The 18068-nt window shown below is 34.9% G+C and overlaps 2 protein-coding genes across 9 annotated transcripts; one reads left to right on the top strand and one right to left on the bottom strand.

Annotated features, from left to right (window-relative positions):
* Nucleotides 1–217: 217 nt before the first annotated feature.
* On the top strand, nt 218–9057 carry LOC145235963 (alanine aminotransferase 2-like). Of its 4 annotated transcripts, none has more exons than XM_080099623.1 (12): nt 218–467; nt 1539–1714; nt 1931–2020; nt 2537–2645; nt 3027–3160; nt 3547–3660; nt 3969–4178; nt 4655–4737; nt 4857–5019; nt 5331–5552; nt 6346–6458; nt 7203–9057. In XM_080099623.1, exons 2-12 carry the CDS (start codon nt 1559–1561, stop codon nt 7291–7293), a joined length of 1485 nt encoding a protein of 494 aa, XP_079955749.1. In that variant the 5' UTR covers nt 218–467; nt 1539–1558; the 3' UTR covers nt 7294–9057. The 4 variants fall into 4 exon arrangements, with proteins under 4 accessions (XP_079955749.1, XP_079955750.1, XP_079955747.1 ...); XM_080099624.1 differs by lacking the exon at nt 218–467 and adding an exon at nt 987–1083; XM_080099621.1 differs by lacking the exon at nt 218–467 and having other exon boundaries at nt 1427–1714.
* Nucleotides 9058–9921: 864 nt separating this feature from the next.
* Nucleotides 9922–18026, bottom strand: LOC145236009 (zonadhesin-like). 5 transcript variants are annotated; one of them, XM_080099630.1, is made up of 6 exons: nt 15406–18026; nt 14400–15346; nt 13973–14134; nt 12336–12500; nt 11004–11159; nt 9922–10110 (listed from the first exon to the last, which is right to left on the bottom strand). In XM_080099630.1, exons 2-6 carry the CDS (start codon nt 14509–14511, stop codon nt 10091–10093), a joined length of 615 nt encoding a protein of 204 aa, XP_079955756.1. In that variant the 5' UTR covers nt 14512–15346; nt 15406–18026; the 3' UTR covers nt 9922–10090. The 5 variants fall into 5 exon arrangements, with proteins under 5 accessions (XP_079955756.1, XP_079955753.1, XP_079955751.1 ...); XM_080099627.1 differs by lacking the exon at nt 9922–10110 and having other exon boundaries at nt 10152–11159; nt 14400–14588; nt 15173–15346; XM_080099625.1 differs by lacking the exon at nt 9922–10110 and having other exon boundaries at nt 10152–11159; nt 15406–15597; nt 17024–18026.
* Between the last annotated feature and the right edge of the window lie 42 nt (nt 18027–18068).

Genomic DNA, 18068 nt, shown 5'->3' with positions numbered 1-18068 from the left:
GAACAGTCGGCCGCTCTCTTATCGCCTACTTGGAATTCAATTGTATGACTGTGCACAGCTAGACATGTCATGGTAGTACAGGGACTGTATGTTTGTGAAGTAACAGCCAAAATCATTTTTGTAAAGTAATTTTTTGATTAATCCGGCAGCTAGTGGTACAGATTGTATGCGTTAATAAAGCGAAAACTTTTGAACAATCGATATTGTCACAAGATAATACAAGAGAGATAAAACAAGAGCAGTCTCTTTGTACACGGACTGTTTTGCTGACCGCGGAACGTATTGATTGTTTAAACAGCACCGACAGTCACTGTGCACTTTGATAAGCTTCAAATTTCAATGTTCAACAGAACAACTTAGTCTGCAGTTGCTTCTAATTTGCTCTTCGGTGAACAGCTGTAAATTGTAGTTTGCTCTTTTTGTTCTTTGCTTTTGACACTCCCGCTTGGTTGGAAATACTGATAAAGGTAAGAACTTAGTTAACACCATACAGATAAGTAAATCTAACGCCAAATTATGTCTGGCTTTTGTGTAATTCACAAATCACAATACTCGCAATCTATGAGCATTTCTGATCTCTGGTTTGGTTGGATAGAAGCCTGAAACGTAAGGCTCGAATTTGATAATCTATAAGAGCACAGTTGAGACCAGTGACGATATTTTTATGTTCCCAGTCAGTATCTAAATTAGGCAATCAAAGTTTGAAATAGTCAGTTGAAGGTGAACACGTGTTAGGAATTAAATTATCAGAGCGTGAATTTTCATAAACCGGATTAGCAAATAAAACATAACTCTTGGTAGAAAATTGCTACATCGTTAAACCTCTTGTTTTATGTGACATGTCTACCAAATTTGACGCGGTAAAGTGTTCACAAGTACAAAGCATTTTTTATGTTTTTTTTAATAATATTTTTGGTAGACTTCGGGGGTAATTCCCATTTAGAGTGGCGTTTCTGACAAAGGTCATGGATGAATGAGAACGTCAACGTAGTAATGACTAGTTCAGAAAGGTCAATCGTGATGAAAAGTTTAAAATGTAAAATGATTGCGATTTCGTAAGGTATAGCAGCTGGTTGAAACAGTGTAAGTAAGATTCAAACAAATGTTTTACATAAGGAGAAGTAGTTGCTAATTGTCATGTTTTAATTTCTTCAAAAAATGAAAACAGTTTAGTTATTTTTCTTTGATCAACGTTTTCTACAATCTTAATTGACTAAACATCCTTAAAAATTGTACATAGTGTATTTAAAAAGTTGTCTTAATGAAAACTTAATTTATCAATTACCAAAACATTTGTATGTTGCCTTAATTTGTCATACCATTTTGGATGTGTGTTTTGACATTTAGTAATTAAAAAAGGTTTGTTTCAATGTTAAAACTGGCAGACACCTACTATATTTTCTGTAGTAGTTGGCATTTTGTTACAAAGCACATTTCTTTCTTTAGACTTGCCATAGTTTTTACTTATTGTTGCACAATGTCTATGCGTAATGTTGTCAAACTGTGCCCCAAAAGGTGTTTATTGTCTCACTTTAAAGCATCGTCACCTGCAATCATCATGTCTTCAAACAATCGCCCGATAAGCAATGGTGTGGCCAACTACCAGAAAGTCCTTACAGTTGACAACATGAATCAAAACATAAAGAAAGTAGAATATGCTGTTCGTGGACCCATTGTTGTTAGGGCTGGAGCAATACGTAAAGAATTGGAACAGGTATATTTAAATGCACAGTGTAATAATGCTAAAAAAACCTTGAAAAATCTTAAATATATCCTGGCATAATTTGGGGTTTTATTTGGTTATCAGACTTTTAAGCTAATAAGGTTGTTTGGGATTTTTTAATTTCTAAATAAAGCAAAAGTTATGTATTCATTAGACCTTAGACATAGTTTTGTTTTAAAGTAGCTTACAAAACCATTTATACTTAAGGGAGCAGAAAAGCCATTCTCTGAAGTGATATCAGCAAACATAGGTGACGCTCACGCCATGGGACAATCACCAATAACATTTTTACGTCAGGTACAGTATTCACATGTCAATGACACTAACCAGCCATTTGCATACTTAAGCACACTTAGCATGCCAGTATTTTTATTGTCCTTCTTACTTCTTTATTAATAATTTGATTGGGTCTATTAAAATAAGTATCTTTCTATCGTACTGTTTTTAATCTAAGCAAATAATTACACAAGTTTTTGTAGGAACTACAGGTTAATATCACCAAATAATGCTTCAGCCTGTGGGAACATTAATTGTACTTGCAAAGTTATAAAATCAAATGTACATTGTTGTGCTGATTCTGTTTGGCCTAGGGTTATATGCATTGGGTTTTGGATAAAATTAAACAGTAAAGAACAGTAATCACTGGAAAACTGCAACTGTAGGTAATGGTTTCTCTTTTAACTTTACTTTATTCCAATGGGCAGATTTTTGTCAAGCTGTATGCAATTCACTAACGAATCGATACAATTACCTTGTAGTTTTGTTCGAAGATATATATACATTTCATTTTATTTCTTGTTACTTTATTTCCAGGTTGTAGCGTTGTGTATTTATCCTGAGCTGTTCAAATCAAATGAGTTTCCTGAAGACGCAAAGAATCGAGCTAAAAGGATACTCGGGGCTTGTGGAGGTGGATCTGTGGGTAAGTTTAATGCAAAGTCTTGCTTTATTTTTGTAATTCATTATTTTTTCTAGTTATATAGCCTTTTCCAGCATGAAGATATCTTCAGTACTTTTATGTAACTCCAATTTCTTTCAGCAGGAAAAAAACTCTTTAGTCACCACCAAAAGAAATACCAAAGAAAGCTATTTGTCTTCTGGGTCTGCCATTAGTTGTCTGTTTTTTCCATTTGCTCAAAATTGTCTTAAATAAGTCTATATTCCGCAATAGGGTTAAAGGTTTGCTTTAAGCTAATGAGTGTTAATGTTCGTTAGTTACAAACATTTATCAAATTGTAAAGTTTTAAATACTGTGTTGAAGCATTCACTTTTAAAAATAATTATAGCAATATACGTATTTTAGGTGCATACTCTGCTAGTCAAGGCATAGAGGTGATTCGAAATGATGTTGCCAACTATATTGAGAAGAGAGATGGAGGTATAAAAGCTGATCCGAACAATGTGTTTCTATGCACAGGTGCAAGTGACGGGGTTGTGGTAAGTGGTTTACTTAGTGTGTAAAATTACTTTCTTTTCTTCTTGCTGCTTGATTAAATTTGATATTTCTTTGATGGTCATTTGAGTGTTCAGGTAAATTGTACATACAAAATATGTATACATACAAAAACCACCCTTCCATATCACCCCCTGACAAATGATGATCTTTATAGGTCTGAAGCATTTTTGTCATTTATGTAACTAATTATAAACACAAAAGATGAAAACTTTTATGCTATTTTTTTTGTTTTGCAAGCTTTTACGGACATTTAAATTCAAACCTTTTACTGTATGGTTACTTTTTATGTTCTGGTCTGTTGGCTATGTCATTCAGTAACACTGCCCATATAGCCAATATATAACCTAATATTCATATTCAATTTCAGGCAATGTTGAAACTTCTTGTAGCTGGTGTTGGTAAAGATCGAACTGGGGCTATGATTCCAATCCCACAATATCCACTGTATTCCGCTACCTTAGCAGAATTGAATGCAACAATGGTAAAATAAAATTCAATCCAATGTTTTTTGTATATGCATAGGTGCAAAGAAAATTCTGATAAAGTATTTTTTTGAAAGCAGACATAATAAACAATGATTAAGATTTCTTGCCTGTACGAGTTGCTTTGTAAATCTTACTTGGTAATTCTGCAATTAAATATAATGCTTAGATGTGATTTTACTGTCATTTTTGGACACTGCGTCAAAGATATGCTTTGAATAGCTTAAAACCTTGGAAAAACATGGAAAGACCCCCAAAAGATACAGCATACATCTGAAATAGAATTAAATTGTACATCGGATCACAGGTGCCATACTACCTTGATGAAGACAACAACTGGGCATTGGATATTGATGAATTGCAACGAGCATTTGACGAGGGAAAGAAAACCTGCAAACCTCGCGTTCTTTGTGTTATAAACCCAGGAAACCCAACCGGACAGGTTTTGAGTCATGACAATGTGGTTGAAGTTATCAAGTTTGCAAAGAAAAATCACCTATTCCTGATGTCAGATGAGGTATCTTAAAATGATTTTCTATTTTGCTTTTGCCCCCCTTTTTGCTTTGGTGCCGCGAGATTACTTGCATATATCTGATTTATGTTTTAAACTTCAACTATGGTCAATATGACCAACTAAGCATTATTGCAGGCCGTCTGATGAGTAACAACAAAATGTTGCTTGAAGACACAATATTGGTGTCTATTTTGTTTTTTGTCAGTATTCCAAGGTTTTGACCTTAATGTACATTTCATTAAAACAGATTTGTAAGTTAACCTCTGTAGAAACTGTGTAAAAACACAAATGCACAGTTGTTTGGAAAATTATATTTTAGGCTTATAGTAAGTTTTAGGTACTTAGACTATGACAAAATGAAAACTTATATATACATCAGTTATGTAGCCCTGTAGAAGATTGAGTATGATTTTTCTGATTGTAATATTTTGCTTCATCATGAAGTTTGTTTTGTATCATGGAGCTTGATTTTACTCCAGGTTTATCAGGACAATGTCTATGCTGAAGGTTGTGCTTTTCATTCATTTAAAAGAGTATTGCATGAATTGGGCCCAGAATACAGGTAAAAACTACTTTTTTTGCGTAAAAATTGTCACAAATCATAAAAAAAGTTGGGGTATGTTGACTTCAGTAACAAATTTGTTACATTCTGCAATTTTTTGTTTTGTTTAAATTTTTCAGTGAAAATGTTGAGCTTGCTTCTTTCCATTCTATTTCAAAGGGTTACATGGGTGAATGTGGGTTTAGAGGGGGTTACATGGAGGCCATTAACCTTGACTCCAAAGTAAAAGAGCAACTTCGAAAACTTGTTTCAACAAGACTTTGTCCCCCTGTTACTGGACAGGTAATGGATGTGGCAAAAAAATAGTTACAGTTTTAGTGCAAACTTTAAACACAACTAAATATGTATTATTGTTGATGTATGAAATGCCTTTTTTAATATTGCTAAATGTCATATTTTATAGTTTTAGTAGTGTTTTAAAAAGTTTTCAATGTTATACCCCCTTTAACCTACGAAAAATACCCAAATATATTTGTTACCAAACCAACTAGTACTTGCACCACTACCCAATCTTCTGTTTTCTTAAATGAAGTTTTTAGGCAAGTTTTGTTTAGCACTGTGTTTTTATGCAACATTTCTTTTTCCCTTTTCAGGCTGCACTTGATGTGGTTATGAACCCACCTCAACCAGGTGAACCATCCTTTGAACAATTTGACAAAGAAAAGCGCCAAGTTTTGGGAACATTAGCTGAGAAGGCTCGACTCACAGCTGAGATGTTTAACTCAATCCCTGGAATTACTTGCAACACTGTGCAGGGAGCGATGTATTCCTTTCCAAGAATAACAATTCCAGAAAAAGCTGTAGCTGAGGCTAAGGTATGAATGTAACTGGGTACACTGAACTGGTTTGCTGAAACCTATGACTTTAGTTTGGTGCACCTGAGTTCCATTTGGTGGGAATGTTGCATTTTTGTTTCTGTCTCAGAAAACATATGAGGTTAATAAGGGAATAAAAACCACAGTCTGAATACTACAAAATGGTTGCACTAACCTTAAATGAAAAAACTAAAACATTTTCAAATTTGGTTACATTTAGTTCTATTCTTGTTTCTTTTTCTAAAGATTACAAATTTACCTTGGTTTTGAGTAAAAACTCAAAGGTGGCCACTGATTTCTTCTTGTGCCAACAGTGGAATATTGTTGGTTGTCAGTACTATCATTTTCAGCAGTTTTCATGGTCAGTAGGGATGTGCCAAAACTGCAAACGTTCTGTTTGGTCGAGCACCGAACATCTCACTTTAATGCTCGATGCATTATGACGTCAAAAAAATCACCTTTCTACGTTTTAGCTCCACAAGTGTCTTCCGTCACCGGCGGTGGTTTATTAAGCTGTACATGCCCATTAAGTATGCGCTTTTCTCTATCTAATACATTTGAAAAATCATTCGTTTTTGTTCATAGCAACCCTTTAGAACCCTAGTTACGTATGTTAGCAGGGCATGAATTTGCAAATTTAACGCTCGGGTCAGTTTGTGCAACTGCTCGGCCTATCCCTAATGGTCAGTACACATTCAACATAGTTTTTAAAATCCCAAAATTGAACACGGTCTGAAATACTGAGAAGTACCTGATAAACAGATTACTGGAATCAAGCCCTTTTATACTTTAGGCAAGAAATGAAACTCCTGACAGTTTTTATGCGGGACACCTCCTAGAGGAAACTGGAATTTGTATTGTACCTGGAAGTGGTTTTGGGCAACGACCTGGAACTTATCATTTCAGGTATTGATTAAATATTTTTGGGGTATTTCTGAAAGTAAACCTTCATCAGCAAAATGAACTGAAAAGACAGCTGTTGCCTGACCTAAAGCTAATACGAGCCAATGGTACTTTTAAAATTCTCAATTCTACCATATATATTAGGGCTTAGCAAAGAAACGTATCATTCCATAACAGGTAGTAATAGGTAGGGATAGAAATTTTAGAATGGTTTACTTTTGTATCAAGTCATGTGTTTTGCAGAATTATTGCATGTGATCAAAATTTTGACAAAACAAATACAGGTTAATATATTTAACAATAAAGATGGCAAACATGACATTAAAACCTAAACATTTATGTTCAACTAGGCTTGACTGGTTGGATTTGTACCATTTTATACTGGAATCCTTGCATACTTTAAGATTCATGTTCGCGATTTGAAATTGCCTAAACCAGTGGTTCTCAAACCTTTCTTATTGCGACGGCTCTGGAAAAGTTTTCTGGTCTTGCGACGCACCAGCAACTAAAAGTAAATAAGGAAACTTTTTAATAAAGTTGTGTTTATTGATACAACAACAAAAAGCCACAAAACTATTTCTGTGACGCCCTTAGAAAATTGAAACGACGCACCAGGGCATTGCGATGCACAGTTTGAGAACTACTGGCCTAAACCATTATTCTTTAGTAGATGTAAAGTATTGCTCAACAGTTCTGCACATTATAAAGTAAGGCAAAAGGGTAATCTTATTTTTATTTTTTGGTCAGGATGACAATTCTTCCCCCACTGGACAAGATGAAGTCACTCTTTAAACTTTTCCGTGACTTTCACACCTCCTTTACAAAGAGGTATCAGTAAACATGTGATTCACCCATTTTTCCATGACTCAGCATTTGTCATGTTGTGATTGCACTTTTACATTTTAAGCGATCAATTTTTCTATCACCCTGTTTTATTGCAATTTGTCGTATATTGTCAGAGGCGCATCTGAATACATGTTAAAAACATAAACTCTGTATATTTTTATAGTATAGTGCCAGGGTGGGTCCAGAGGCTTTGCATTTATGTTTGTTTTTTTGTCAAAAAAACATTATAATATTACGCCCTTAGGTAATTGCATTAAAAGATAAATTATTTTTTGTTTTTTGTGCTTACAATGTTCAAAATGAAAAAAATGCTATTATTGTATTTTACCTCACAGCGCTTCTGAAACAAAATTTTATTGGTAATGTTGGGTTTGAAGTTTTAGCTTTGCTTTTGGGGCAAGGTTTTATGTGATATATTTTTTGTGGTTTGTGTTTTTCTGCACCTTTGTCACATGTATTTGATTTCTTTCACTCCAAATATGATTTAAGTGTGGCACACATGTGTTGGCTTGATCAATGTTTCCTGGAATCTGTATGTTTATTTACTGCGTTACATCTTAAAGATATTTATTAGGATCAACAAAGAAAAATCAGTCAACTACCATATTTTAAATAATTGTACCTATTATTTGACAAAACAAAAGTGATTAGTTGATGCTAAATGACCAAACTCCAAACATTAAGGTGCATTACACTTAATTTTGCCCTATTTTTATTGCATTTTTACGAACAACCTTTAACAAGTTTGCAAGTTTTTTTTGCAAAGGTAACAGCTTAACTACACTTCTTCAGTTTTACCAACCTACTGACGATTTTGAACAAAAAGTTTTATGTTAGTTTTTCACTTTAATTTGTGATTTAAAAGAAATTCTAGGATTTTTTGTAGTTTTTAAATTTTTTTACTTTTGAAAAATATTAGTAAAAACAGACAGATAATCCAACAAAAAAGGGTTTCAACAAAAACTTTTTGGTGAACTTGTGAAACAAAATTGTTTTACGCTATTGTACTATTGTTGCATGTCGATTTGAACATTTCCACTTTTTTGTTGTGTTGAGGTGATGTCTAAATTTTACTTTTGTCAAGGATTTGGTTATTTATTGCACACCCACTGTGTATAATAATTAGGAAAAGTGTTTGTTTATTTAAAATTTGTAAATATTTTTCAAAATAAGGTTCTGGATGATGTGTTTTTTACCATCAAAGTTCCCAAGTTTAAAATGTAGTTAACATAAAAGAAATGAAGAGATATATGTAATGCTATTTTTCATGGTACAAATATACCTATTTCACACTATGACCCTAAAATTCAGGCCATATGTGATAAAAAAAATCGTTGAATTCTAATCAAATAGCAAAAATTAAGTGAAATGCAACATCTTTAAACTTCTTTGCATGCCTATGAGTTGAATTAGTGTTATATCCATCCAGTTTGAATGAATTTTATGATTTGTCAGTAAAGGCAACATGTCTAGCCATAATTGCTTTTTACCACTTTACCCAAACAAAGGAACACTTTTTAATTTTTTTATTTAGAACTCTGTGGATTATATTAGAGGCTTCGCAACTACAAAAATAGGGTGATGCTTTAAATTAGGCTCTGGTGCTGATCCTAATTTGCTTGTTTAAACTCATTGTCAAATTGTTTTTCTGCATTTTAATTTTTTCGAAGTAGGCAATTAGTGTGTTATTTTAGACCCATTGTACAAAGTGTATAACTTTTTAAAAACTGTGCCAATAAAAACCTGTACAAAACAAGTACCTGCTATTTTGTACAAGGCATCTATGAAAGTCATTGCCATCTGTAAAGGACGCAATGTTGTTATACAGATTTCTGGTTTAGATGCACTTAGTTTTAGACATTTGAAACCACTGCAAGTATGTGTAAAGTTTACGATTCTTGCTCAAGTTTATTTATATGGAGGCAGCATTCCTCTTTCATGGTCATTTTTGTATCCTATTTTTGTTAAAGAACTTTCACTATTTGTCAAAAAGTATTTTGTTAAATATTTTTTATTCTCAAAATGATCACCTTTGGTCAGAATCTGACTCCTAGCAATACTGGGAATTAAAGAGGTGCACCCTAAACATTCTACCTCTGCAACCCTGAGTACATATTCACTGATTGTTTTACCCTTTTACATAATCATGTGATTATCCTATTACAAAAACAGTTAAATACCAAACTTATTCAAAGCAAGCAGCTGAAAACATTTGTGGTAAAGAAAGTATTTCAAGGTGCAAGTTAGTGAATATGAAAATCACATGACTGAAAAATTGTGGTAAATTAGTTTGTTGAAGTTTAAAATATGGCATATTTTTTCTGTTCTTACTTTTGTCATTTGCTGTTAATATCCTGCTCAAAGAGTGATGTTAGGTAAAGAATTGACTGGAGTGACTTTAATGACCAAAAGCAAATACATGGCTTGGTGTTGTATACACCTACATTTTGAGCCAAAACTGTTCATGTTTTGTGTGTTAGTTGCCAAGATGCCTAAGTGATTAGTGGAACTGGTTTTTCTGCACAAGGTTGTGGGTTCTAATCCTGTCTCGACCTATAGAGTTTCTCTTATCAAGAAAAAAATTAAGCATGACATGAGTATCGGCGGCGATACAGTGATATCGGAGCAATCTTTTTTTTTATATGCATTTACTGTCATAAGAACTATGGTTATGGAATTACATGATGACACATAACTATGACAAAACACAAAATGGCATGAACTTTCGAAAATATAAATGTTGAAATGGCGTACAACAAAGCTCTTTGTGTTCTTCAGGTATCAATTCATTACCAAAACCAAATGGGCGCTGAAACAAATAAGAATTACATAACTAAGCAATAAATTTACTAGAAGGTTTCTATCATTTCAAAATAACTCTGACAAAAAACACATTAAACATCTGTCAATAAATTTGCTTCTTTGCTTGTAAATTTCTTAACTGAGCAATGTATGTAACAAAAGACTTCTGTTATTTTGAAATAACCCTGACCAAAAGCTTTAAATATCTGCCATTATTTTGGTTTTGTCCAAGCTGTTAAAAGTTATTCACGGTATCAGTAATGTTAGGCCAAAACTTATTTGATGACTGTGTTTGTAATTGTTGTCGGTTTTACACTGGGTTACAGGTTGCTTGCAATTGTGTTCATACTTTATACCAGTGGTTCCCAACCAGGGCCCATGGCCCCCCAGGGGGGCCACGAGCTGTGTTCAGGGGGGCCACAGGTGTAGATTTACCAGAAATACCCACTAAAAAGTCCCTAATTTAATCAACTATTTTGCATACTATTTGTCTATATTGAGGCTTTTTACGAATGCGGACCCTTATTTACTCTATTCGACCTGTTTAAAGCCGATATTAGTATCCAATTTCCACACGAGTTTGCCATTTACATTTAAGGGGGCCACAGGACTTACAAGGTTACATGAAGGGGGCCACCAGGCAAAAATGACACTTTTAGGGGGCCACGGTCCATGGAAGGTTGGGAACCACTGCTTTATACGGTTACTTTAGTTGTGTGTTTCTTAACAAAATTGTCTTCGTCTGACCCACTTGAAAATAAATTACAACTTTAACTGTGATTGCAACATGCTTAAACTGAGAGAGACTTTCATGTTAGTAATTGTAAGCCTAAGATTTTTTACTGGGTCAGAAACAGTGTAGCATATTGACTTAAACGTTAAATGCACAAACATACTTACCACAGTCACCATATAATATTTGTCCATTTAGGGTAAAATAGGCACTGCAAATTCCACAGAAGTTGTTGTTGCAAGTTAAATCAGGGTGAGAGGGACAGGTAACATTAGAACAAGGTAGTGGATCACAGGAAATTTTGGATAGTGGAAAACATTCATCTGCAAACGAATCATTTCCACTCAGTATTTTTTTTAGTTTAAGTTGATTCTTTTATTGATACCTGTTATTAACAACAAGTAGTTATGCAGACAGGATTGTCAAGCTTTTAAATTAAACTTCAGTCTTGGTTACAACTTGGCATTTATCGCACGCAATCAAATCTGAGATCTTTTATGAATGCAAATTCATCAAATCAGTGAATTACTCCCATGGGTCCTCTGAAGCATCAATTTGCAGAAAATTGGAAAATAAACATATATTTAAGCCTGTAAAGGTAACCACTGGGCTATCAAGCTAATATTCACACAGCAAACAACAACTGAACTTCAGCACATTAGGGCTTGTATTGACCCAAAGAAACGTAGGCATAAAAATGAATAGGTATAAAAAGCATTTCGGTATAAAAAAGCTGAATCTAACCAGCAGTTACAAAAACCTTCTTTGATTACTTTGCAATGTACCCTCCAACTTTTAGAAGGACCAACTTTTGGACTAAAAATGTGACTTACTGATATTTTCCATTTCATTTGTTCTATGCCCTATTTACCGATTAAATGTACACACCATTCGACCTACTCAAGTTTTGTTTCTTGATTTGTCAAAATTAATAAACTACCTTAACCAACTGTGTTCTGTGATACCTATATGGCAATGGTTCTTTTTAACACCACTAAAACCCCACACCATATTCTCCAGGCTTTAGTCAGACCCCAATAAAAGATTTATTTATTTTCGTTGCAAGTTTGTTGTATACAATACTAACCAAGCAAAGTATAAATATTTTGCCAACAGGGTCACAATTTTGAACCAAGCAAAGCAATTACTTTAGGTTATTTGGTAATTTATGATTTTAAATGAGCACAATTTTCGAGATTTCTGTATAATTCTGTATACTTTCGTCTTGCAAAAGCAAAACTTACGTCCTATGTGGTGCGGAATCGGACAAAAACAGAAACACTGGAAAATGGCATATTCAGTCGAAATTTTTCGGCCAGCCAAAACTTTGGTACATCACTAGAACAAACCAGCAATAAAAACCTTTAAGCAATACCCAATTCACCCAAAACTTTAAAGACGTTATATAATCCCCTGCTGTTCATGCAGTGTGCACAGAGCTCAAAGATTATTTGTTTCCAAGTTGCCTATTCTGATAAATGAAAATTTAAAATTGTAACCTTTTAGTGGGCACTGGGAGCTCGGAACGCAATATGTTCCATTCCACAGCAGGGGAGAAAGACAGGCACATCCAGGGTGAGGAAAAAAACAGGAGCTTATAGGTGAATTACATTCCCAGTTGCAAGGCATCCTTTGAAAATGTTCCTGATTGGCAGGACAGTACACTAACAAAACAGTCACAGTAAATACATGCGGTTAAACATTGAATTAAACAATTTTAGCAGTATAGCATCATAAACACATAACTAGAATAGTGGTTTTCCTATATATTGCCAGTTTATATATACTACATCATATTTAACGATGTATCACATATACCATTTACTATATTTATAATGGATATATATTTGGCATTGGGTCCTTATCTTTTTCCTGGCACTTTATAACATAATTGTTTCTGCAAGCATAATCTAATGGGTCCCCACACATATGCATATGCGATTTGGTAACAGTAAAAATAGGGCACAATCATTGTTAGATATTTACCAGTTTACTATACACATCATTTGATCTACACATATGATTGTTTTTGCAAGCAAAAACGAATGGGTCCCCACATGCGTGTTTGTGTGGATTTATGGTAAACAAACATCCTGGTTATTTTTAGATTCTTAAGGACAAACTTAACCAACTTTAGCCTTAACCCAACTTTGAAAGTTTTGTCCGTATTCTTTTTGCATCATTATTGTCATATAATTACAAAAAACAGTAAATAAGAACAGGAAAAATACTTTCAATTTAATCTCATGCTTTGACCTTGATATTGTCGTTCAAGGTCAGTTTTTAAACACAATTTTCCAAAACTGAAAATGAGCTTGATAACTTAATAAAACGACATAGCATGGCTGCGCAAAAACAGCTGATTTGTAATCACCAACACGACTGTCTCGTAAAACGTCCGTCCGGACGTCAAGCTGAGCACTCCCGCTGCATTCACCCGTCTTAATCGTAAACGAGTGAATTCTGAGCACTCCCGCTGTATTCACCCGCCTTAATCGTAAACAAGTGAAGATTAAGGCAAATTTTTAAATACTAAACGAATAACCTACTGCAAACAATTGTTTAACATTTCAGCACATTGGGGCTTGTATTTCTGGCCTTACTTATTATTTTGGGGTTTAAGGGGTAGACATGGGTGAATCCAATAAAAAGTTAAAAAATTCTTTAGAATAGCTTACATTGCACCAACCAACAAAGCATGAAACCCTCAGATTATGTACTTGGGTCAGTACAGCCGTTTTTAATTTTTTTCGTTTTGGGGGCCTGTGCTTATGGTTTTTACAATGCCATCGTCTTGTCATAATTCAGCCCCCAAAAACCCTTAAATTTCAGCCATGCACAAAACACTCTGCATTCTCTTTATTATTGATAGCTGCTGGCACGAATCACTATTATTTAGAAAAACGTTGGCACGCGAGGTCATTAACACATGAAAACAACACATAAACTAGCACACATTGCCTAAAAGGTTGCCGAACCCTGATTTAAAAGGTTGTGACATAATGTTTTCTTTATGCAACAAAAATTGCTTAGAGCAATGTTTTAGCTTTCCAATTTGTTGATTGCACAATATTGGACTTCAGGGTTCCACGCTCTGTTTTTTTAAATGTAAATGTATTGACAAAATATATGTTACCATTGGATTGACACTGGGATCCTGGAACACAGCTTGTTCCATTCCACAAAGTGGGCAGAAGACACACACATCCAGCAAAAGGGTACCGTGCCAATTTGCAGGATGAACCACATTTCCATCGACATGGTTTATGTAATGAAAATTTTTGATTCGAAGGGCAGTCTTAAATATAAGAACAAAGGGAAATTACATAACAGTCGAAGATAAACCAGGTGACTTAGCACATTTAGCAGTTCCAATTGAAAAAGGTTTTACACTTCGCGGGCTAGTAGGGTAAATACTGGGGTTATCAAATGAAACAGATGATACATTGACATGACTACATCTACAATCTGTAATACTTTCAAAGCTTGAATACCTAAAATCTAAATCAACCTACCATAATGAAATCATAAAAGTTATTGGGCACATATGGTACAATGCTTACCTGGTAAATTACATTGTTCAATTGGAATACATTTTGCAGTGATGTCTCGAACATATCCTGCTTTACATGCACATCGTTTTGTGCAACGCTTTTCCAAACTGCATGGTTTCATTTTGTCATTGCAAGTTGCATCACATGGAGGAGCACAATCGCTCCATACATCATTCAGGGAAGGGTCACAAATTTTTCCTAATTTACAGACAAAAATGCAAGCCAACCAGTGGTGGGATTCAGCCGGTTCGCACAGGTTCTATAGAACCATCTCACAAAATTTTATGAGATCAGCGAACCAGTTAGCATTGCTGGTGACTGTCAATGAATTTTTGCATCTAATCTGATACACCTTTTTGATATCCAAGTAGCTCATGTGTTTTATATGACTTTTGTGATAGAACCGGCTGACAGAAGTTTGAATCCTACCACTTAACCCAAATAGAAAAATATATGTTCATGGGTCAAGAGAACCACAAAACAAAAATTTGGAAACAATTTGGTTAGCGTCAAAAAAGGTTGGGAACCACTGCTCTAGACAAAGACAAAGTGTCAGAACCTTCATTGAGTTTTTCAATTGAGAAGCGAGTCAATTGACACACAAAATATTTTTAAAACCATTTGTACTGGGGCCTTGGGTAGTTTTCTTCAATGGACAACTTAGAAAGTACTGTTGGCATACCAAAATAGGCTTATAATATTCTAGTATGTTGTTTGGTTGGACTTATCATGTTAATTTTACAAATGTAACTGACAAGTAAACATGTTTTATTTATTTTTACCACTCAATGGGCACTGGTGGCTGGGAACGCAACTTGTTCCATTCCACAATGTTGGTGGGCGACATGCACAACCACGGGACCCCAAAAATTTACATGAAAAGAACCAATTGGTGTATCGCCAACATGTCCACTGACATGGTTTGTGGTAGAAAAATTCTTGATTCGAAGGACAGTCTAAAAAGAAAAATTGTGCAACCAATTGTGCGTAGGATAAAGAACAACATAGTACTTACCTGGTACATTACATTGTTCTAATGGAATGCATTTTCCAGTAATGTCTCGAACATAACCCGCTTTACATGCACATCATTTTGTGCAATGCTTTTCCAAACTGCATGATTTTATTTTGTCCTCACAGGTTGCATCACATGGAGGAGCACAATCGCTCCATACATCATTCAGTGAATGGTCACATCCTGTATCTGCTACAATGTAGATTAAATCCAAAAAAAAGATATAAGTTTAACATATTTTGTGTAGGTTTTCTCTGCGCTTGTCAACAAAATGCTTTATGAACTTCATAACTCATTCACTTAAAATTCACCTTTGAGTGTATACTACAACATGGCGTGATGTTTTTCAAAAAAACAAGACTCAATTGTCATATTTGTTTTATGTCTGATACAAAAGTTTAGTCGCAATTTAGATAATGCAAAAAATGTCAGAACTATACACAGGAAACCAGTTAATAGGGACAGTTTTGCAAATCCCAAACTTTTGTCAACTTGTTAACCGGAAAAGTCGGTTGATTGGGGCAGTTTTCAACCTGTCGTCTATTATACTTTTAAGAAAATCATTCTGAATTTTTGGGACAAATTTAAGTGAACATTTTAAACAAGTTGATCCATGATTTGAACGGTAAAGTCATATAACCTAATGGTTTTCTTAAATCAGCGCATGAGAAAAGACGTTGTTCAAGAACGTCGAACTTCTCTTACTCTTCTCATTGTGAACACAGACCTGTAAGCATTTTTTGCTACTTCTCAACTTTTTATGTCGTAACATCTGCTTTAAAACAGCTCTTGTAGCAAATGTACGAGCAGTGCTTGTGCCTTGTGGAGTGCATGTGCATTGCTTATTTTTTTGAAACTTATTTGACTGATTGCATCATACCTACCACAGTTTGACATTGGGATGTCATGTTTAACTGGTAAATAGTTCCAACATTTTTTTATTTAAAAAAGTAATTTGGCTTGTGTTTCATTCAAAATTTTGCATGTTGATGATCCTTAATTGAAACTCAGGTGACCAACCCCCTTAAACCAGGGGTGTCCAAAGTGCGGCCCGCAGGCCAAATGCAGCCCCCGGCGGCATTTTTCTTGGCCCGCGGCTGTTTTTCAAATTGTGTTGCGTAAGTTTGGATTAAGTTTTTGGGTTTTGTCGACTTGCCACTTTACGTAAGGGTTTCCCATGGAGCTTTATGTACCGGCAAAAAGCAGGGTGCCGGTAAACCGGTAAAATAGAAGGTGGTGACGCTACAAAATCCCACAGGTTCCTTAAATCCCGTAAATTTCTGTTCTAATTCTTAAAAAAACGTTGGCCCACAGGCGCTCGTCTGGTAAACGTTGGCCCCCATTAAAAAAAGTTTGGACACCCCTGCCCTAAACAAAAGAATTTGTGGCGTGGTGTTACGTTCCGTGTATGGGTGTCAAGGCTGACCTAGTTATGCAAGAGTGATTTTGTACATTCAAAAAACTGTTTGTGCTGAGGCCTTGGGTAGTTTTCTTGCATGAAAAACATAGAAAAGTACTGTTGCCTTCCCAAAATAGGCTTGTAATATTCTAAAACGTTGATGGGTTGATCTATACTGGTAATGCTACAAATGTCAAACAAACATTTAACAATTATTACCACTCAATGGGCACTTGGAGCTGGGAACACAACTTGTTCCATTCCACAATGTTGGTGGGCGACATGCACATCCAGGAGAGGGAGAAAAAAGTCCACAATAAAGGGGCCAATGAAAAAAGGACTGTGGAAAATGAAAATAGGAAGAGGAGTTTGGCCAACATGTCCATTTACATGGTTTGTTGTAGAAAAATTCTTGATTTGACGGGCAGTCTATAATATGAAAAAAGGGGTAAAACAATCAAGATTCCTCAAAGAAGTTAAATTAATAAAGGACAGTTATAGAAAAAATAAAAAAGTAAAAGTATAAGCTGTTGCTGCCAGGCATGATATGAAATGTATAGATTTCTTCTGGTATTTTGTACCAGTTTTACTAGAAGAGCTTCATAAAAACAAAAACAAATCTTTCTACAAAAAAATTTGCGTTGGCAACAACAGTATAGTACTTACAAACTGCAAGCGAAAGTGGGGTGACTTTAAAAAGCACATACATTTCTTGTTTTTGCCTGCTTTAACAAAATATGTTCGTAAAGAATTATTTCAAAAGCACAAACGGAAACGCTTGGCAGTAAAGAAGATGAACCAAACTTCCATTTGTAAAAACAAAACGAAAAAAAACAGTGGGAGATCCCCATCAAATATAAAACAAATTCAACACAAAAATTGTACAAAATGTATATTTTAAAGCGCGTCCTTTGAAATGTTTTGCAACCCAAACAAAACTGATTTAACAGCAGATTTATTATTTTCGATACAGTGTACATACCAGATGCTCCAGTTGCAGTAAAACTGACCAATAATAGAACGAACGATATGAAATAAAATACTTCTTTGCTCATTTTCTCCCGCCTCGCTCTCATGTGTCTGAAACACAGTTACTCCGAAGACCAACAGGGGTTGTGACTTTTTCGTGACACTTGTCACTGTTAGTGACAGGCGTCAATGACAGGGCTGGGGTGTCACTAAATCAGTGACAGGGTGCCATTAAATCAGTGACAGGGCAAAATCAGTGACAGGGCAAAATCGGTGACAGGGCGTTCTTGCGTTC

Source organism: Phallusia mammillata, chromosome 1, assembly GCF_965637545.1.
Source record: "Phallusia mammillata chromosome 1, kaPhaMamm4.hap1.1, whole genome shotgun sequence".
Taxonomy (NCBI): Eukaryota; Metazoa; Chordata; class Ascidiacea; order Phlebobranchia; family Ascidiidae; genus Phallusia; species Phallusia mammillata.
The sequence above is the reverse complement of the archived record's forward strand: the minus strand, read 5'-3'. Positions and strand labels throughout refer to the sequence as shown.

Coding starts and splice junctions, on each gene's coding strand:
- LOC145235963 (XM_080099621.1), top strand. CDS start 1,478: ATGTCTATGCGTAATGTTGTCAAACTGTGCCCCAAAAGGTGTTTATTG. Junction 2,021..2,536: donor CAATAACATTTTTACGTCAG/GTACAGTATTCA, acceptor CTTTATTTCCAG/GTTGTAGCGTTGTGTATTTA. Junction 5,020..5,330: donor GTCCCCCTGTTACTGGACAG/GTAATGGATGTG, acceptor TTCCCTTTTCAG/GCTGCACTTGATGTGGTTAT.
- LOC145236009 (XM_080099627.1), bottom strand. CDS start 14,511: ATGAAACCATGCAGTTTGGAAAAGCGTTGCACAAAACGATGTGCATGT. Junction 14,135..14,399: donor TGAACAATGTAATTTACCAG/GTAAGCATTGTA, acceptor CTTATATTTAAG/ACTGCCCTTCGAATCAAAAA. Junction 12,501..13,972: donor ATCCCAGTGTCAATCCAATG/GTAACATATATT, acceptor CTGTTTTGTTAG/TGTACTGTCCTGCCAATCAG.